The 21,402-nt window shown below is 45.0% G+C and overlaps 2 protein-coding genes across 3 annotated transcripts in view; one reads left to right on the top strand and one right to left on the bottom strand.

Moving 5' to 3' along the window:
• Positions 1 to 21,402, bottom strand: part of LOC130385249 (glutamate receptor 4) — a 1,260,456-nt gene that overhangs the window by 631,251 nt on the left and 607,803 nt on the right. The gene's annotated exons all lie outside the window — the stretch shown is intronic.
• On the top strand, positions 236 to 21,087 carry slc7a1a (solute carrier family 7 member 1a). Its single transcript, XM_056593685.1, has 13 exons — positions 236 to 379; positions 5,913 to 6,145; positions 7,009 to 7,191; positions 7,586 to 7,744; positions 8,260 to 8,437; positions 9,355 to 9,488; positions 11,901 to 12,123; positions 13,211 to 13,347; positions 13,871 to 13,973; positions 14,535 to 14,740; positions 15,464 to 15,615; positions 16,191 to 16,299; positions 16,735 to 21,087. The coding sequence occupies exons 2-13, from the start codon at positions 5,959 to 5,961 to the stop codon at positions 16,953 to 16,955; spliced, it is 1,992 nt and encodes a 663-aa protein (XP_056449660.1). The 5' UTR covers positions 236 to 379; positions 5,913 to 5,958; the 3' UTR covers positions 16,956 to 21,087.

Here is a 21,402-nt window from a genome sequence, read left to right as displayed (position 1 = left end):
AATAAACCAGCAAATCATGGGTTAAACAAAACATAAATTTGAGATAGTCTCCAATTATGGAAAAATGCCAATTATTTTCTTTAACAGCCATTTTCTAGGTTTCCTTTTGCTTATCGACGCCACCGTCACCCACTCCCTTGGCAAGTCACCCGATGAACAGTAGAACATGCCTTCATAGTAAAAAGTGGGCGGAGCTGAAGGTTAACTGTGTGTACCCCCAACCCCCCCTCCTCCACCAAATCGCGAAGAAAAGTAAAATCTCCTCACACACTTAAAATCCATTAGAGGCCTCGCTAATCACCCAGATCGAAGTCATTTTATTAAGCTGCAGGACGGATATCGATCAACGGAGATCCCCAATTCACTCACGCTCTGCAAGGTAAATATCTTAACTTACCCGCACTACCAACTCCTCTATTTGGCCATGCAATTTATACCATTGGGATATCCTGGATTCAATTGTTCCAGTTTTGGAGAAGGTCGGAATATCTGCGGGTGAATGTATATTACGATGCTGTATGTAAAACATGCAGCGTAAAATAAAAAAGTTCAACTTTACCAGGCAATGAATAATGTTACCGCTAAGTTCCAACATGCACACCGAGGCACATGCTCGATCGTCTTGGCTCTCCGTGTACTCTTCCTGCAGGACTGGCACTGCTAGGAAATGTATCCAAAATGTGTTAAACACACAGGCCTGTATTGGCTAAGGCTATTGCACGATTGATAACAACTGAACCAGACTAGTGTATATGTTGTTGTTTTTTTGTTTAATTGGGTCTACATTTAAGTCTAGTACCAATGTGTCTGTAAAAGTCAAATGTGTCACTGGCAGTACTTGTTGACGGATCGTGTGGAGAAATCCGATTGTAGCGTTCTTGAGGCACCATCTAATAATAATAAGGATAATAACAATGAAATGTATTGATGAACACATTCATTGAAACTTGACTTTGTTTACATATCACTTTGCAACCACCGATCTTCACTTCAAAAAAACTTAGATAGAGACGGTAGACCTGCATAATATAATAGCATATACTACTAGGCCTACATCTGAAGCTAAGAATGAATGCAAACATTTTGTTTATAATTAGTAGAGGACAAAAGGTAGACTTTTGAATGACATTTGATCATTCTCAGTGCACACACATACACGCAGACACACGTACATGTCAGTGTCTGTTTTATGGGAAGGTTAGGATGAGAAGTCACAAGCCTTTCCAAAATCAGTCAAATTGATCCAAATGTGTCCAAATTCAACCGCAATGTTACATCTGTGGACGGTCGAATGCACCCTAGCGGTTTTAAATATCATCACACAGTCCTCTTGCCTATTCCCCAGATAGGGGAATAGTGGAATCTTTCCTGTTCCCCTGATAGCCAATACCCAATCGTATTCAGTCTTATCGTTATTAATGACAGAATACCCTGCAGAAAATGGAAGCCTCAATGATTGGTATAGCACTGACTGGGCTCAGAATGAACTGGACCTCATATTCCTATTGAGGCTATGTTTAGCCTGCTGAAAGTGAGCCACCACTTAAATGCGCTTCACTTCCAGCTAGCAAGAGGCTAAGGTTAGTGGGGGGCAGGTTTAGGCATGATAAAGTACAATCTACAAGGAATTGTATGGTACTTGGTTCTGTTGCGCTGCTTAATGTTGCAGTTCAATTCAAATGTTTGGTTCATGGATCATTATAAAATACATAGTTGTTATTGGCTGCTTTTCCGATAAAGCAAGCAAATTTAAGACATCACATTGGCAAATTCTGATGGCATTTTCTATCTTACATTTTATAGGCTTAATAAATAATCAAACAAATAATCATTTGGTTGACCTAATGAAAATAACAGTCACTTGCAGTCCTAATCCATTCATGAGGCTGTGTGGTTGGTTGAGTTAAAAGATTGAAATGGTTCCCCAGGGTGCATGCTACTGCTGCACTGTTACATTCAATAGATAAAGGTGTACAACCATTCCCTTGCATAATATACTGGAGCAATGGTTGATGTGAATCTCATATCAAACACAATCGATTTGTTCACCGCTTATGTGTCCTTTCGGTAAAATAGCGTAGGAAAGGAATCCAAAGAAGTTGCAATGATTTTTCTACTTAGCCATGCAGGTGTTTGAGTGTGTTTCTCTTTCCCAATGTGCTTCACCTTTTGGCTGTTGGTCATAAGGCAGCAGGTGAATCTACATTATTGAATCAAAATGTTGGTCTCCTGGGCCCAATAGCTAGACCAAAGCATCACTAATAGATGATATTGCCCCACTTCTGTTACCTTGCATCTAGTGAGGAGGGAAGTCGCGTAAACCACAACGTTTCCTATCATCTCTTAGGACGTGTGTGTGTGTGTGTGTGTGTGTGTGTGTGTGTGTGTGTGTGTGTGTGTGTGTGTGTGTGTGTGTGTGTGTGTGTGTGTGTGTGTGTGTGTGTGTGTGTGTGTGTGTGTGTGTGTGTGCCTAATAAAAGTTCTGTAGAGAGTCCTCATTTAGGTGCACACATTTAAAGAAGGGATTATTTGTGCGCTAGTATGTGTACAGGTGTGTCTGCTCAGAGTGTGGGTATTTGGAGGTTCCATGTGTGTGCTTGTGCAGGTATCTGTATGCTTCTGTGCACCAGTGGTTTGTGCATGTGCCTGCAAGTATGCGTTTGAACAGGTATGCATATGTACACCTGTATACTGTGTGCAGGTATGTCTGTGTGCGTACAGGGACGTGTGTTTGAATATAAGAAGAGAGTGCCGTGTGAGAGGGAGGCAATATGGGTCTCTGCTTGGAATAGCCAAGTCACGTGAGCTGCCAGGTTGAGTTTCAGAAGGTTACTTGTGTAGACGGACCGTTTGCCAACCAACAGGAACAAGAGTTAAATCAAAGCTAAACCAACCAACTTGTAAGGGCTCTCCTCGTCTTTCAGCTATTTTTCGAGCAATTGACTTCTTTCTATTCCATGCAATGTCATATTGTCAGCTAAGCAATCTCTTCTCCAGTCATCACGTTGACGATGCCTGGTGTATGCTACTCCATTCATGGCTCTGAAGCCAGAGATGCCAGTGGACTCCCTGCCGTGATTTATGTAGCGTGCAGTCATTGGGTTTGCTGAACTACGTTGGCTGCGTGGTCTCTCTGTGTAGTATTGCGTAACTTGCCTGGGTTTGCACACAGCTGCAGCTTGTCTTGTTGTGGGGAAGGGCCAGGGAGTCTACACGGGCCAGTAGAGGTTGTTAAACCTTAGATGGAAATAGCAAACTTCAAAATAAGTTTTCTTTTGGCCGACTGACATCAAAGAAGTCCTTCTGCAGACAAACTTGTTATATACTCAGTGCGCTACTGGATTGCGACATATTCCATTAGAGCAGTCCCCCACTCTGTGTGCATTCCTCATCCAGGGAGCAAATCGAAAGGTTGCAAAACGTGCATATAAAGTAGTTTGGCAAGGTTCATCTTCTTCGCAATAAAGTAATTTTGCTGTTACTACGGCTTCCCCAAACTGCCTCTCCGCTGCGCATGCAGTCAGCTGACCGCTTAAGACCGTCAGCTGTCAGTTTTTCTTGATGTGTTCAAGTGATAGGAATTCACCTCTGACATCATTTTTTTTGTGTTGATTAGTTCAGTTTTTTTTCGGTTTGGTTGCCTTGCAGGCCCAGAGTATGATGGACTATTCATGAGTCAATTTGTAAAAGAAAATTCTATTCAATACATCCTTGATCATGCAAACTCTAATACAATTTGAAATTATTAGGGTTCTGTGCACCCTAATTCCTGTACAACAAACAATGACTCAGGAGCTTCTTCAGATAAGGTATAATCTAAGTGGATCTTATTATTTGTAACCCACAGAAGATGATGCCTAAATATATTAACCTATGCTTTGCTCCCAATAAAACCGATCCTTTAAGGACTGACTCCGTAATGAATGATGACTCGGAGAAGTGTGTGTGTGTGTGTGTGTGTGTGTGTGTGTGTGTGTGTGTGTGTGTGTGTGTGTGTGTGTGTGTGTGTGTGTGTGTGTGTGTGTGTGTGTGTGTGTGTGTGTGTGTGTGTGTGTGTGTGTGTGTGTGCCCGCGCGCCTGCGTTTAGTCGCTGTTTCGTTATGTCTGCCGTTGCATTGGCGAGATGATGATCAAGATGATCCAAATTTACATGCATGGTATTTTCCATGAGGTTTGTAAGATGAGGTTTAAGAGTCTTGTATCAGAGGCCATTTTGAGGTCTGCAACATTCTCACTGCTGGCAAGTGTCAACAGTGGAAAGGTGGCAACAACAAAAAGCTTTGCATTGTTATGGTAACCCCCCCCCCCCACGACCAAACTAACATGACAGATGCTAACATGATTCTGCTCGTCCCGACCACGATGCTGCTCAATGTGAAGGATATGCTGCACTGCCTCTCTCATTGGTTTCCCTCCTTCTCCCTTCTATTCTCTCTCCATGTTTTGGTCCGATGAAGGGCGATCCCTGAACATCTCAGTTCAAATTTCTTCAACTACTGGCCTTGTGTGATTTAAACAGTACAGCTGCATCTGGACCCCAGGGTCTAGGGACAGGAACCAACATGTTGAGCAGTTTTTGAAATGCTCCCTCTTTGTATTTGTATATAAGTGTGGTTAACCTAACCGTACTGCTTCTGATCAATATAAGATATACAATCAAGTTATTTAATGGCAAGTTTCACTATTTTTCTTTGGGTCAATGTGAATTACCATTACAATTTTTTGCATGAATTACATCATTTATGTCATGGGTTGGAACGGCAAACGTATACATTCTAGGGAAAGGCAAACGTACTGACACATGATGTAAATCATGTCATTCATGGAAAAACAAATATGAAAAACACCTTTGGGTCACATGATACAAATAAAGTGTAAATATGTGCATACCAATAAGCAAAGCATGGGAAAAGCGTGCGAGTGGATTGGGAAAGCGTGCCCTCGGGTTTGTTAACCATGTGCACGGATCTGCACACCACATGCCCTTTCCATCAGTAAATGGACCTGCCTTGGACACCACGATGACCACATGTTCTGAATGCTTGGCCACTAACGAAAAAGCAATACCGACGCAAATAAAATCATTGAAAGGTCCTAAGCTTAATTAAGCAATGACTTCACCGTCATTAAATCTACCCTTGAATCTAGATCAATTGGATTTATTGGGAAGAAGTGTTCATCAAGGCAGGTCCATTTGCTGAAGAAAAGGGCATGTGGTTTGGAAAATGAGTGCACACTATTTACCAATCTTTACAGATGTTTTTGCACGCTTTACCAATGCGTTTGCATGCTTTACCAATGCGTTTGCATGCTTTACCAATCTTTCTGCACAGTTGAATTATTGTGCGCACCGATTTAGAACTTAATTTGAACTTTCGATCACGTGACCCCAGGGCTGATGAGTAAGAAGCAGCATTAAAATGCTGTTGGCAGCGGTTCACCTACATTTCAACCTTTTATTATAAATCATTTTAAATTGGAAGGTAGGGAAAGGTTGTCACCCTCCTCAACTCAAACAAACGTTGTTATAAATGGACCGTTATAAGGCCCTTCATAAATAATGTGAATGCTATCCACCCGAGGAGTGACTGCGATGACGTCATTGATTGTTTGAGACTTTGAGTATGTGTGTTGATTTATGACGCTTGTCTTATTTTATGTGCGCGTCTTCATGTTTGCCGAGATGACTTTCCCAACCCCAGCTGGCCTCTTATGCAACAGTATATAAGTATAACCGCCCTGGTCAGACCCCCCTTTCCTATTGGTCGGCTGTTTGGTGTCAGGCCAGTGGGTTTAGGGGTGTGTGTAAACAGGCAGGTCTGAACAACGTGGTCATGTAGCAGTTGTCTTTTTTCTATTGTGTAAATTGAAATACCCACTCAGTAACACCCTGCCCTCTTCTCCATTCTCAGGTGTGCTTTGACCTCTGACCTCTGAGTTCTCGCTTGAAAGAGCAATATGGTTCTTCAGAAGCTGATTGGCTTTGGCAAGCAGTTGCTCCGCGTCAAATCCATCAACGGCAACTCTGAAGAGTCCCGTCTCTCCAGATGCCTGAACACCTTCGACCTAGTGGCTCTTGGGGTGGGCAGCACGCTGGGCGCCGGTGTCTACGTGCTGGCCGGCGCTGTTGCCCGCGACAACGCAGGTAACGCATCGCACCGACATGAATCCCGCCACTGCTACCCCTGCTGCTGTGGACAACCCTCTATTTTGTCCTATTTTCAGATTATGGTTTTTTTATGCTTTTATTCCAAGGGATTTTTCCTGATTTCAGATTCATCTAGTTAAGGAATAGGTATGAGGGGATAGGCATCTTGTTCAAGGCTACCTACAGATTGATGGTTGTAATTAGACATGCATGAGGTCAAGCCAACACTTTCAGCTTGGATTAAATACATTTAATTTAATTATACACTTAAAGAAAATTCCTTTTCTTTTTAATGAAGATAACAATAAATTAATCAGAAATACAGCCTAGGCATTGTTAATGACGGCTTTTGTGGAATAGGTGTACAGTGGCCTATTTCCAGCAACCATCACTCCTGTGTTCTAATGGTACATTGTTTAGCCAATTGTGTCAAAAGGCTTATTGAAAATCCTTGTGCAATTATGTTTTTCACAGCTGAAAACTGCTGAATAAAATATTTTTCATGGAAAACATGAAATTGTCTGGGTGACCCCAAACTGTTGATCGGGTACATAACAATGAATCTACCTTTTTAAAGTGTTGGTGAACCCCATTTCAGCTCAAATCTGAAGACTATGCAACAAGAAAGGGTTCTAGGAAGTAAGGGGGATGTGTTATCCCCATGTTTACAACCCACACCGATTTTGTACGATTTACAGCCACGTTGGTGCAGCCCTCATTAAAATCGCCAACAAACGACTAAACTAAGCCAGTCTCATTATTAGTTATTCATTTATTTATTCATTCAAATGTATTATTTACGCAAATATTATCTTGTATAAGTTCTCAAGTTTCTATCGAGGGGATGCGTTGTTTTGCAGGCCCTGCGATCGTGCTGTGCTTCCTGATAGCGGCGTTGGCCTCCGTGCTGGCTGGCTTATGCTACGCTGAGTTCGGAGCCCGGGTTCCAAAGACTGGTTCGGCCTATCTCTACTCCTACGTGACGGTGGGGGAGCTATGGGCCTTCATCACCGGGTGGAACCTCATACTCTCCTACATCATCGGTACAAACATTCTCAATAGAATATAAAAAAAATCACGCAAAATATATTCATTTGATGAAGTCCTTGATGATTTCATAACATTTCGTGGATGATTCTCTATTTGGCCAAAAATCTCCAGCATGGTTTCTCTGTTCTCTCTCTACGTCTCTGTCCTTCCTTCTGTCTCTCTCTGTGTCTCTCTGCCTATAAATGTGTGTGTCTCTGTATCTATCTATCTGTGTCTTTTGCTCACTCTCTCTGTATGTATCTCACTGCGTGTCTCTCTCTGTATCGTTCTCTGTCACTTACTCGTTGTCTCTGTCTATGTGTGTGTGGTTCTTTCTATCTGTCTATGCGGGTGTGTGTCTTTTGCTCACTCTCTCTGTATATATCTCTCTCTGTGTCTCTCTGTCAGGTACATCCAGCGTGGCTCGTGCGTGGAGCGCAACGTTTGATGAGCTGATTGGGGGCCACATAGAGCGTTTCTGCAGGCAGTACATGTCCATACAGGCCCCTGGGATCCTGGCAGAGTACCCTGACATGTTCGCTGTCCTCATCATCATTACCTTGAGCGGTAGGAAACATCACAAACTAGTGTGACAAGATCTGTGGAGCTAGGGTTTTAAATTTGTTCAACTCTTTTAATCTTTCTTTATATAATTATTTATCTATCTTTCTTTCTTTATCTCTTTCTTTCACTTTCTTTATCTCTCTTCCTTTAGCTCAACCTTTCTTTATCTTTCTTTATCTCAGTCTTCCTTATCTCTTTATTGAGCCCTTTCTTTCTCATACCTTGTTAAGCTCATGTTTAGCTGTCTTTCTTTCTTTATCACATTCTTTCTTCCTCTACATTTTGCTCTTTCTTTCTTTCTTTCTTTCTTTCTTTCTTTCTTTCTTTCTTTCTTTCTTTCTTTCTTTCTTTCTTTCTTTCTTTCTTTCTTTCTTTCTTTCTTGCCATAGTTTAACTAAATTTAGATCTCACTCTTTCTTTCATAGTTTATTTTTGAATCTGTCACATATTTTTTTATCTATGTATCTTTCTTTCTGTATCCCTCTCTTCCTCTTAAATCTGTATTTATGTTGCCCCAGGTCTGCTGGCGTTTGGAGTGAAGGAGTCCGCCATGGTGAACAAGGTGTTCACGTGCATCAACGTCTTGGTGCTGTTGTTTATGGTGGTGTCTGGCCTGGTGAAGGGAACACTCAAGAACTGGCAGATAGACCCCCAACAGGTTCTCAACATCAGCAACACAAATGCCTCCAGTTTGAAGTAAGCACACACTGACACACTCTCATCCCTTCGTTTGAACACTGTTCCTCTTTGGTTCTTTGATAGGATGTGAAATGAAATGCAAGGATGGGATGAGTAGGGCAGGACAGATTGAAGAGGGTTACGTATCTATCCTTCAGGGTTGGATATGGGGCAGCAGCAGTACTTAGCAGAAGACAACTGGTCAATCAAGAGTTATTATTTCTTCTATTTTTGGTTGGGTTGTGGGGTTGGTTACGTATGCCTACATGGAGCTCAACATAAACCTATCAATTTTAACTTCCTATTTTCAGTTTGGCTGTTGTGTCATTTGGATGTGATGCACTTTTTGTGTATTCGCTATGAACAGGATCGATTCTTCTATTGGTCGATAAGAACAGGATAAATGTTCATATTGGTAAATAAGAACAGGATAAATGTTCATATTGGTAGATAAGAACAGAATAAATGTTCATATTTGTAGATAACAACAGGATACATGTTTCTATTGATCTGTGGGTACAGGATATATGTTTCTATTGGTCAATAAGAGCAGAATACATGTTTCTATTGGTTGGTGGGAACAGGGTAGAGGTTTATGTTGGCCTGTAGGAAACGGATGTATGTTTCTATTGGTCGATAAGAACAGGATAGATGTTTCTATTGGACGGTGGGAACATGATGGATGCTTATATTGGTCGATAAGGATAGGATGGATGTTTATATTGGTCGATAAGGATAGGATGGATGTTTATATTGGTCGCTAAGGACAGGATGGATGTTTACATTGGTCGCTCAGAACAGGATAAATGCTTCTATTGGTCGGTTGGAACAGGATGGATGTTTCTATTGGTCGTGGGAACAGGATGAATCTTTTTATTGGGCGTGAGAACAGGATGGATGTTTCAGGGGTCTATTGTGTTTGTGTTTCCTCCTAGTCTAACGGAGTCGCGGGTGTCCGTGGAGACCCTGGGAGAGGGGGGCTTCATGCCGTTTGGGATCACCGGCGTGCTCTCTGGCGCCGCCACGTGTTTCTACGCCTTTGTGGGGTTTGACTGCATCGCCACCACAGGTCTGTAGGAGAAACTGCCTGAGAAAGAGAAAGAAACTGTCTGTTTCATATTTTATACTCCTAATAATCGATAATGATGATGGTATAAATGTCACATATTGAGTAATATTTCATTTACTAAAGTAAAATTATCATTGCAAATATAACTGAATTTTTGGGGGACCCCTTCTTTTCCTTGATGGCCCCGTAGACAAAGCCCTCACTCCGTCACTAAGATAGGGGTTCATGTCTCCAGGTAAACACACTGTGTACACTGGGGATCAAAAGCTCAGAGTAAAGCTAGCCCCATCTACCCTCTTCTCCGTGGGCTCGTGTGAACTGCCGACGTCCCAAATCCTCCATGATGAAGTCCCCTGTGAGGCAGCAGGTGACCTCTGACCTCGTCAGAGCTGGTCTTCACCAGCGGGCAGAAGTTCCAAAGGAGAAGTAAAAGTCTGGGGTGTAGAGAGGGAAGAGAAATGGGGGTACAGCGCGGCTCTCCTGGGGTACGCCCTGCCTGCAGGCGGACCATGCAGGGCTCACTCGGTGAGGTCTGCAATCCAGGCCACCCCATTTGTGGGCTACCTGCCCTGAGCTCCTCGGAGAAAATGGTGCTGGTGTTGAAGACAATGCGGGCCTCGTAGGCAAACTGTAGGATTTCCAGCAAGGAAAAGTCTGTCAGAGGTCAAAGGACGACGATGATGATGATGATGATGATGATGATGCAAGAGATCTTCCACACAATGCTGAGCCGACCTCGCTCTAGCCCTTCCTGTGCGTAATGGCACGGGTGTGTGTGATTGCATCCTTCATGTGTGTTTTGTATGTTCTGACCTTCAGGCCTTTCAGGAAGAGAGGAGGGGAGGGGCTTACCATTCACTGTTTGGGTCTGCTGGTCTCCTCTGTCCTCCCCTCCGTTTCCTTAGCTTTGATTGGAGCTCCGTTGTACAGCGTTGCTGCCCTTTTTCCACCTCTGGAGTGAAGCATGTGTGTTATCCAAACATAAACACGTCATGGTTGTGTTGCATAGAATAATGCTGTGCAGGATACGATATATATCGATAAGGGTTGACACAGACAGACAGTCAGTCAGTCAGTCAGTCAGTCAGTCAGTCAGTCAGTCAGTCAGTCAGTCAGTCAGTCAGTCAGTCAGTCAGTCAGTCAGTCAGTCAGTCCCTTTACTTGTTGGGGTTCATTGGTGCCAGCATGGTCACTGATGGCGACCCGACAAGGCTGCAGTGTTGTGTAGCCCTGCGGTGGCCAGACGCCGAGCCGCTGAAGAATCGGCCGCCTCAGCCTCTCTCTGCACCAACAAAGCGGGCTTCCCATGCAGAGCCGGGGGTTGCGACATATGGCACTGAATGTTGTGCAGAGCCGAACGCACTTATTTGCTCTGTGCTGGAATCCGTCCCAGTTTCTTCTGTTCCACGCGCACCCCGGCGGGAACATTGTGTACAGTCTGGAACATTGTGAGTGTCGTATTGGTTACACTCTCGGCTTCCTCTGGGGGCATCAGAATGGTCTCAAGCTTGACTCAAAGTCTAGCATTGTTGTCTAGCATTGTTGTCTAGCATTGTTGTCTCGTATTGTTGTCTACAGCAACACCTTCACCAGCTTTTCTTCTGCTCGGCATGGTGATGATATTGATGATTGATTTTCTTTCTCCCAGATCAGACTCAGAGTTCTAAATTGAAGACTGTCAATAATTTTTGGCGGAACAAATTGCGTTTTTTATTGCTTCATGTTTGCTTAGTGCAATCAGGTTGCTGGATGCAGGGATCTGTCATTGCATAATATTCCAACACAGACCCCACCAGCAGAAGTCACCTGGTCAAGAAAATTCTGTAAAGGCTTCAAATCAACACCATTTAGACTAGAAAATCTGCAGCTGTAGAAAAACTGTTGTTCAAATGCCCATCTTCTCGCACAAACAAGTTTCTCTTTGGTGGAAATCTCTGTGACAAAACAGGCAACACGGTGCAACTCTGTCTTTTCATGTTCTGGATTTCGAGCCCATGCTCTGTGCTATCTCCCCCCCCAAAAGATCTGCAATAATAGTAGGACTGCTGGAGCCTAGATGATGATCAGCACAGTGATCAAGGTTTAAACTGTTTTTCAACAGCCTGTATAGCTGCCCTGGATCCAGCCAGACACATGAGCCCTGAGGCTGCCTCCTTTCTTCTCTGTGTTTCAGTCAGTCTGCGTTTTTGTATTTATACGATCACTTGCCCATTATAATGACTCCAATCCTCTCTCTCTCTCTCTGTATCTCTGTCTCTTTCTCTGCCTCTCTCTTCCTCTCTCACCCCTTTCTCTCTTTTCCTCTCACCTTTCGCACACCAACCCTCCCATCACCCTCTCGCCCCACCTCTATCTTCCCTCACCTCTCCTCTACCGTACTCTAATCTCCCCACCCTCCTTCTCCCCCTGCAGGCGAGGAGGTGAAGAACCCCCAGAGGGCCATCCCCATCGGCATCGTGTCCTCTCTGCTCATCTGCTTCGTGGCGTACTTCGGCGTGTCCGCGGCGCTCACCCTGATGATGCCCTACTACCTGCTGGACAGCAACAGCCCACTGCCCGCCGCCTTCAAGTACGTGGGCTGGGAGGGCGCCACCTACTCGGTGGCCGTGGGCTCCCTGTGCGCTCTGTCCACCAGGTAAGACACACACACACACGCACGTGCGCCTTAGTACGAGGGAAAGACCTGGCATTATCTGAGCCCTTATATAACTTAAGAGGGTGTGAGTGTGGATATATTTATCCGATATCCGACCCTTATTTATTTGATATCCGACCCTGCTCTCGTCACTGTTATCGGACTGTCCTTGCACTGCATGTATCTGTTTATGTCTATTTAAGCCGTGGCTGTATAATAACACAAAGTCTGTCATGGCCTTTATAGCTCAACACGGCCGCTGTATTCTGCTGCTGCACGTGGGGTGTTTCTAAAGCCGTCTGCATGCTACTGGTATTGTTTGTGTACACCCCTGGGCTAAGATTTAGTCAGGTGTTGTTAACCTGCTGTGTGTGTGTGTGTGTGTGTGTGTGTGTGTGTGTGTGTGTGTGTGTGTGTGTGTGTGTGTGTGTGTGTGTGTGTGTGTGTGTGTGTGTGTGTGTGTGTGTGTGTGTGTGTGTGTGTGTGTGTGCGCTATAAAGTTCTCGTGTCGTCCTACTCCTGTTGGGGGGTATTTTCTCTTTCCCTGGTGCCTTCTGGGTAATGGCCAGCAAAGGGCTTCTCTTGGATTCGTTGGCTGGGATTTACTCTGCGACCAAACATGGCTAACCGCAACCCTCACCTTTTGACGTGGCGACAGGTGAGATGCTAACCCGCTTGCTTACCACGGACTCAACCGGAAAAAAGAAGGAAGCCCTTCCTTTTTCCTGCTTCTGTGTGGTTTTCACGCCTCCATAGTTTTAATAGTAGTGGTTGTCAAGTGGCTTGAAAAGAAAAATTCCCTCCTGGTTTCGAGTGGATTGGATCCAAGATGACTGTTTCAGTAACTCCACGCGTCCACACTAACCACTGCATGTACTCCCTCTAGTATAACCCACCCGACCGGTTCTCCACTCTCTTTAACCCTCTCACCCTATTAGTTTTGCCTTCTTCTTTCGGTTCACACGTTCCCTCTTGCTTCGCCCTCGCATCCTCTTGCTTTCCCTCCTGCCTCGTCTTCACCCATTCTCTGTCCAATTTGTTGACGGTTGGCCTCCCTTCCTCCTGCTCCCTCTCCCCCCTGACCCAGCCTGCTGGGGGCCATGTTCCCCCTGCCGCGAGTCATCTACGCCATGGCCCGTGACGGCCTGCTCTTCTCCTTCCTGGCACACGTCAGCGAGCGCAGGTCCCCCGTCAGCTCCACCATGGCCGCCGGGGTCATGTCGGGTGAGACAGAGGAGGAGGAGGAGGAGAGGGGTGTATGTCGGAGTGGGGGGATATGGGGAGAGATAAGATGAGGAAGGAGGGAGGGAGAGAGATAGGAGGAGGGAGACAGATTAGATGAGGAGCGGGAGAGAGGGAGGAGGAGGGAGAGAGGTTAGATGAGGAGAGGGATGAAGAGAGGAGAGAGTTGAGATAAGGGGGAGGGAGAGAGATGGGGAGAGATTCGATAAGGAGGGGGGAGAGGGATGGAGAGTAAAGTTGAGAGTGGGGGAGATGAGTAAGAGATTAGGAGGGAGGAGGGGAGTTGAAGGAGAGAGGAAGATGTGGGGGGGGGAGAGGAGAGGGCAGATGGAGAGATGAGGAGTTGTTGGTGAGGGGGGAGTTGAGGAGAGAGATTGCTCATAAAAAGTTACCGTAATTGTTTTTTAAATATCGTCGCCATGTGTCCTCTATTCATCTTTTCAGCATTAGTCTAAGGGAACGCTACCTCTTGTCTGACGCCTGCTTCTTTCTGCTCTCTTTACAGCGGTCATGGCCTTTCTGTTTGACCTGAAGGACCTGGTGGACCTGATGTCCATAGGGACCCTGCTGGCCTACACCCTGGTGGCAGCCTGCGTCCTGGTGCTCAGGTCAGACCCACGTACTGTAGGCCCACACACCCACACACACACACCCACACACACACACACACTGGGGGAATCGGCCATGAGGAGATTCCACCTCCATAACCAAGTCAAGATCCCTTTGGCCTCATTCCATTCCCTGCTGTTTTTTAGTGGCTTATATTATGTTACCGTCCTTCCAGGCAGACTTCATTATAGAGATAAGGTTTGTTAAGATCAAACGTGGTATGCTCTTCTATAACTCATTTGCATGCAGCCAATGCTTTTATCCAAAATACATTACAAAGTACATTACAATGAACTTATTTGGATGAATCAATCATTGAAGAGCAGATTGGAGTCTGGGGCCTCCTGCTCAAGGAAGCATACAGGTAGACTTTGGATAGTGTGTTTTCACACGGGACCCTCAGACTCGTAATACACAGGTTAGATACACAGGGGGTGTGCCTACTATAATATATGTTTATTCACTGGCTGCACAGCAGTATTGATGTTGATGCACGTCCCACTGTACTGTGTCCTTGATGCGGGATGGTGTTCAGCTTGCCGTGGGCTTCTCTGTGGCAGGTACCAGCCCAAGCAGCCCGGGCTGTCCTATCAAATGGCGGAGCTCCAGGAGGAGGCGGACCTCGGCGACGGCATCAGCGTGCCCAGCATGGTCATGCTGGAAGGCATGGAGGAGCGCTTCAGCTTCAGGAGCATGATGTCCCCGCAGAACACGGAACCGTCCACTCTTTCGGGCTTCATCGTCAACATCGCCGTCAGTGTCCTGGGTAGGTAGACAAGGTTGGGAAGGGATTATTTGTGGGGACCCCCCACACTGGTGTATGGTGTCACGGTCTACAGATCCAAACCTGTGCACTCGGATCTAGATCGAGAACTTGGTCGTGCAACACTACTACTTATTGATTTGTTTTTTCTGTATCTATTTGGTCCTCGCAGGCCCTCGTATCTAAACCCAGTATTATCTAATGCATGCCATTATTGAGAAGGTACGAGCAGGTATGCATCTTGCTCAAGGATGCCGACAGCGGATATAGGGGTTTGAACCTAGGACCGTTCAGCTTACCCCTAGACTTTCCTGCCTGCCTTCCCTTTACGTGGCAGTGCAACTAATACTTTTTCTGGTTTTTGGTGGTTCAGCGACTATTGCCAGTAACGGCAACATTAATTTTAGCTCCCATAAAAAACAATATGCTTTCGACAAAGATTTAATTTATAATATATTGATAGTCCATTTTTTCGGAAACATCATAATTAACTATTAACAGCCTGCTTAGTTATAGACATTAGATATGGCATATACAGAGCTAAAAGCAAAACCAAATGAATGAATGAATGAATGAATGAATGAATGAATGAATGAATGAATGAATGAATATATGACGATAAGTTTACAAAATAACAAATTGTGACACTGCAAGTATTCCAATTTGAACTCTTTGGATCTTTTGACTCTGATCCTAAACGTGAACGGCTGACCTCCCTGTCTCCAGGCGTGCTGATCCTGCTGTTCAGCATCCTGGCGGTGAATGGGGGGATGGCGGTGCTGAACCTCTTCGTCCTCGCTGTCATCTTCGCAGCGTGTTGCTTCCTCACCTTCATCGTTGGGAGACAGCCTCAGAGCAAGACCAAGCTCTCCTTCAAGGTCTGGGGGGGGTGGGGTTGTTTCAATGCGGAAAACTTTGTTGATGTTTATATTTCTCTTTTGGGTGTTGTTACCTTTCTATGAATATATCTTTAATAATGTGAGGACGATGTCATGTCACGTCAAACTTAAAAGATAAATCACTTTCAAGAGAAAAATAGCTGCAATTTGCCCCGGCACGTAGCTGCATGTTTTATGCATTTTGAACATAAGCTACAGTAGCGGCGTCTTGGCTACAACGGTCACTAATATCATGCAGAAGTACTGTATAATACAACCGTGAGACATGCTAGACATCGTTGTTTGTTGGCTGATTGCTCAGTTTTAGTTAAGCTGAACTAATGCATAGTGCACTCAATCTGTTGCAGAACCTCAACACAGATTTAGTATAAATATTTTAAACTAGAGGGAATCACACACCTTTCACTTCACTAGCAGTAGGAAAGCTCCTTGGATTGTGACATTCAATTGGCTTCTCTTTCAAAAGTCATTGCCCAAAAAACATGTAGAGTTTTTTTCAAATGCAATGGTTAAGCCTGCACCCTGAGGATTGGCCTCTGTGGTTGGCTGTGCAGGTCCCTATGCTGCCCTTCATCCCAGTCATCAGTATGTTCGTCAACGTCTACCTGATGATGCAGCTGGACAGAGGCACCTGGATCCGCTTTGCAGTGTGGATGGCTCTTGGTAGGCAATAGAAACACGCATACAATAGCAAGAGAAATTGGTCTGACTTTGTTTGAATGACACACTGACTTCCTTTCGTTGTCGTTTGATCGTTTGTTTGTTTTGTAGACTGAAAAGGTAACTACTTTGCGTAAGACCAGTAGTCCTAGAGAAAAATTCATAATCTCACTTTTTTAACATGGCAACGACAACATATTGTTGATTTAAAATGCATTTATATAGCATGCTTCACCCATGAAAGCTGTTCAGATTGCTTGACATAGGCAGCAAAGCTCCTTATTAAATTAAAACTACAAAAACACTTGGTGGGTCCGTGGAAAGGGGGTACCTCCTCAGGTAGCACCCCTGGGTCTGACACAGCCAGGTGGTTCCTCAACAGGTAGCCTCCCCACGGGCCTTACTCGGCCCCTGACCCACACTGCGTGTCTCCCGCAGGGTTCGCCATCTACTTCGGCTACGGCATCCACCACAGCCTGGAGGGCTCGGCGGCACGGCCGTCGCCCGACACGGAGATGCGGGGCTTCAAGCCCTCCAACGAGCTCCGCGGCCCGGCCATGTCCCCGGAGAAGGAGGCCTTCCTCCACAACGGCTTGGAGGCGGAGAGCCGCGAAGAAGACGACGACGACGACGACGACGACGACGACGGTGACTTCTAGTGTGGTCGACGCCCACTTCACGCCGGACCGCCCGCTTCACGCCCCCACCCTGAACCTCGCTCCCCCAAGACCGCCGTTATAAAAGACAAACAGACTGAAACCAAAAAACTGCTTAGATTGTATCTTCAGTACAGGAGGTTTTCAGGGCCCTGAAGGTAACGTCACATTGATTTTCTTTTTTGTTTGTTTACATTTGGAGCTGTGGATGCTGGGTAACGTATTACTACACTCATGGAGCAGGTCTCAGACGGCGACGACTTTGCACAAACGTACTGGGGGACACTTTGAGTTTCCATTTCCCAAGGTTTCTGTCTTTTGATGAGAACTCGCCCGAGCTTGGCCTCATCGCCAGCAGTGCGGGGTCAAGGGAGGGAGGACGGGGGACGCACGGGGGGGGTCTACTTGTGGAACTTGTGGCCAGGGAAACGGGTTTATAATCGTTGAAAAGTTCCGGAGCCAACCAATTGGGTTCTGTGTCATTGAGTTAAATGACTGGATGGAACCTGCGCTATTTTAGACATAATTAGCCTCAAGTTATTCAGAGAGATGGGAACCGCTGGTATCGGTGTTGTGGATATACAGGTTGATACCTCGTAAAGCGCTGATGAACCCTTGTGGGCTAATCTTTAACAGTTGGAAAGGGCTATGGCTAGCTAGCACAAAACACATTGCAGGCCTTCTCGTTGACCCCGCGTAGGTACAGCCAGACACATGATACACACCAGATACAATGCAGTGTTGCAGGCAACAACCAGCTGAAGGGAGAAGGGACACAGAAGGGGTATCAGAAGTACTGCGCATTCTGTCTAGAAGGAAGTGATGTCACAGGATGGGATGTAGTCACTTAATAATAACCTGGACAGTGAAATACACTGTTCAAACTAAAAACACCAGGATGCCCCCCAGTATGTGAGAACGACTTGTCCAATAATTATTGGACACAATGCACACAGCCCATCTGTTTATCGCCAAATATGGATATTTGCAGATGCTATGGAATGATGATGTGCAAAAATCATACAGGGATAGGAGGGGGGAGGGGGCACCATATGTCAATGTTTTAAGTGAAGTCACACATGATTTTCACCCTTTAGGTATTTACCACGTGGGGGGTGTCCAGCTGGATCTATAATGGGCAGGTCAGTATACCAGTTGGTACAGTCCACTGGGTGGGCTGATGCATCTATTAATACCTAATGGGGTGGAAATCACATGTGTGAAGTCACTTTAGGGTGGACACTCCCACGTGTGTCACTATGACACTATAGGGGTCGATTTTAATCGGCCTTATTCACCTGAACTGAGTGGGAAATCTGCATTCGGTTCCCCAACCAGCATTAGCTCACCAGCTAATGGGCATCACACCTGGTGGTAAAACTGGGCCCTTTTTAAATGATTCACGTGGAAATCAGTTGAGAGGCGCCGTGCGGGTCGCCGTGTCTTTCTTTGCCCTCTGAAACTTGAAGCCTCTACTCGGCTGCCCTCCTTTTTAATGTTGTTTTGAAAGGAAATGGGAATAGATTTTGTCTTTGTGGGTGGTGTCATGTTCATTTGTGTGGTCATTTTATGATTTTTGTGCATTCTATTTTGTATTGTAGTTAAGCCCGTCATCATCATTATGATCTGTCCTTTAATTAAATTAAATTTGTAGAGCCCTTAATCACAGTAACAGTCTCATAGGGCTTAAGAGGCCATATATCTATGAGACTCCCCATCCCTAGCCCCCCAGAGGGCAAGAAAAAACTCCCTTAATTAGCGAGGAAGAAATCTTGACAAGGTACAGAATGGGGGATCACTCCTTCCAAGGATGGTTAGGAGGGCAACGGGTGCCTTCCTTGACATTCATAGTAATGCATGTCAATTCATTTAGCTAAGAAAAATAAAGGGTGTCTATGGTGAGGGGGGTCCTGGCCGGTTAACCTGTCAGGGTATACCAGACATCCTGTCAGTCACCGCAACAGACCAGGCAGACTTATAAATGAGATGATTTGAGCCAGGCATCTGCCTAAGAGGAGCCCAAGTGGTGGTGGTTGGTGTAAGGCCATGTAACTGATGTTTACTGGAGAGCAGCCTGCTTTGTTCTCAGGATTTATTTGGGCTACATAAAGCTTAATTAGCACACAGCTAAGGTTTACTAGTATACACTTAGGGTACAGTTTTATTGATTAGAATACAGCTAAGGATGATCAGAAAAAAGTGATGACAAATGAACACTTGTATAAGATATATTGGCAAACAGTTAGGGTACCGTATTAGCAATTTGCATACAGCTATGGTCATTAGGATACAGCTATTGTACGGTAATGTTTTATTGGGATACAGTCAAGGTTTAATCACTAGTTTATATCAGGCAACGAAATCTGTGACAATTATGTGGTGTCCGGGGCAAGACCGGCCATCTGGCTTACTGGGCACTGTCCCTGTCGGCCGACGTGCCTTTTTAGGCCGACCAAAAGGATAAGACAAGGTGAAAGGAAGGCACGGAGAAGTCGCAGGGTAAAAGAAGTCCGCTTATCCTTGTAGAATCTAAACTAGGGTCTTCTATAAAATACGTTTGAATCTTACAGTTCATTACATCATGGCGTTACGGGGCCCTTCTGGTGTCGGCAGACACGGGGCGCACCTTATTACTACACGCAAGAAGATTGCAGAGGGTTAGTCAGCCCAGCCATGGTGGTGTCCATTTACCTCTAAATGACATTTCACAACTGGATCGGTTTTCAGATCCAGTAGGTCATTTCCATGTGCAGTCCTGTTGTGATACAATAAAGGTTTTTACTTTTGAGTATCTTTTTAGAGGTTTAAACATTGTTGGCTGACGTATGTCAGTTGACCGAAAATCCTCATTGTAAAGAAAAAAACATAAAATACCAAAAAGATAACCATTGTTTGATGAACTGAGGCCCTGTCCACACTAACCCGGGTAAAAAAAAAATATGCACATTCGCAATGAAAACAATTCCCGTCCACACTATCGTTTTCATATCGTTTACCGAAATGTTTTGCATCCACGTTCCACACTGAAATGATTTGATGAACAGTTGTTCTCATGGTCATAGATGTGATCAAAGTTTTTGGAAAGTGTGATCTAAGCTATAGAGGCACTGAGTTTAAAGCAGCATACACCTGGGAGAATTTCGTTGTTGACCATGGAAACTTAGAATGATCTTCTGATCATTCTGTTAAGCAAATTCAATGTCTCTCTCCAAGAGCATGTGAAGGAATGTGTTCAAAAAAGCAAAAGCCTACATGACGGGTGCAGAAGGCAGAGGATCCCTGGTAACACTTCTCTCTGAAACCTGACTGACGTCATCAGTCACTTCATTAAGGAAGCATATCTAGGGAAGTAAATACGGCAGGGATGTTTTCTGTGCAGATTGACACCACACAGGCTGTTACCTCCAGAGTACTTTGTGGAGCTACTTAAAGAAGCTCATGCAAAGGGGGATATTGATCCTCAGAACTGTGTAGCCAACGTTGACATGTAGTTGCAATGCACATATCCACTGGTAAGGAGTACTTTTTATTATTTTACACAGTGGCAAAATTCTACGCATGCTATTCCCGCAGTCTCATTAAAGGCCTCTCCATCCAAAAGTCCCGGGCCAAATTGACCCAAAGTACTCAGACCAAAAGTACCATTTTTTTTTTACAGTTGATTTTTTTTAAAACGCCGCTCCAAGTACGGTTTTAACTGGCGTCTTTGTTTTTTTTTTCCCATCGCTTAAGCACAGCAAGTCGCCTTCGGCGTTGGTGTAACGAATATGTATGAGACAGTATGTCGAGTTGTAACTGATACATAAGTGAAGATTGTGCAAACTTGTGGCAGCATCATGGCAGTGTCATGGCAACCGAACGTCATCGTTTCTAAAAGCCTCCGTCTACCCTGACCACACTACAACGCGAACCCAGCGTTTTGAACCATTTAACAAATTATATTAATTTAAAATGTCTCACAGATAAGAAATAATGTCATATTGTGCCAAATTTCCTTGAAGTCTTCAGATGGGCCAAAAACCTCTTTCTTCAAAAATGTCAAACCTGAGCCATCCTTAGGCTTACTTACTTTGTTCAACATACCTTGTAACGTCAACTGTTTTTTGTCTATTGTTGTAAATAAAATATAGATTTTCAAGTAATCAGTCCCGTTGCCTGTCATTTACTAAGTAGCCTGCCTTATATATACAGAGTTGCAACCATTTCCAAGTTTACATGCAGTATTTCCAACGTCCAGCGGGTGGCGCCAACGTGTGAGAAAGTGAAAATCATCCGGAAGGCGCGAGCTGCAGCATCAGCACCACAACGCCTCTTCGTCTGCCGGCGCTGCTGCATCGCTCATTGCATTCCTCCGTCGGGTGAAATAAAGGACGTAAGCAGCCACGGTGAATTTTTTTTGGCAAATTGATGACTTAACTCCTTCCAAACCAAAACGCAAACCCGTCCTCGG

This window comes from Gadus chalcogrammus, chromosome 7, assembly GCF_026213295.1.
Source record: "Gadus chalcogrammus isolate NIFS_2021 chromosome 7, NIFS_Gcha_1.0, whole genome shotgun sequence".
NCBI lineage: Eukaryota > Metazoa > Chordata > Actinopteri > Gadiformes > Gadidae > Gadus > Gadus chalcogrammus.
Note: the sequence above shows the minus strand (reverse complement) of the source record. Positions and strands in the feature narration are given on the sequence as shown.

What these genes read in the sequence shown, in the direction of transcription:
- slc7a1a (XM_056593685.1), top strand. Translation starts at nt 5,959, where the DNA reads ATGGTTCTTCAGAAGCTGATTGGCTTTGGCAAGCAGTTGCTCCGCGTC. An exon ending in TGTTGCCCGCGACAACGCAG is followed by an intron (nt 6,146 to 7,008) that starts GTAACGCATCGC and finishes GTTGTTTTGCAG; the next exon opens with GCCCTGCGATCGTGCTGTGC. An exon ending in AGACCAAGCTCTCCTTCAAG is followed by an intron (nt 15,616 to 16,190) that starts GTCTGGGGGGGG and finishes TTGGCTGTGCAG; the next exon opens with GTCCCTATGCTGCCCTTCAT.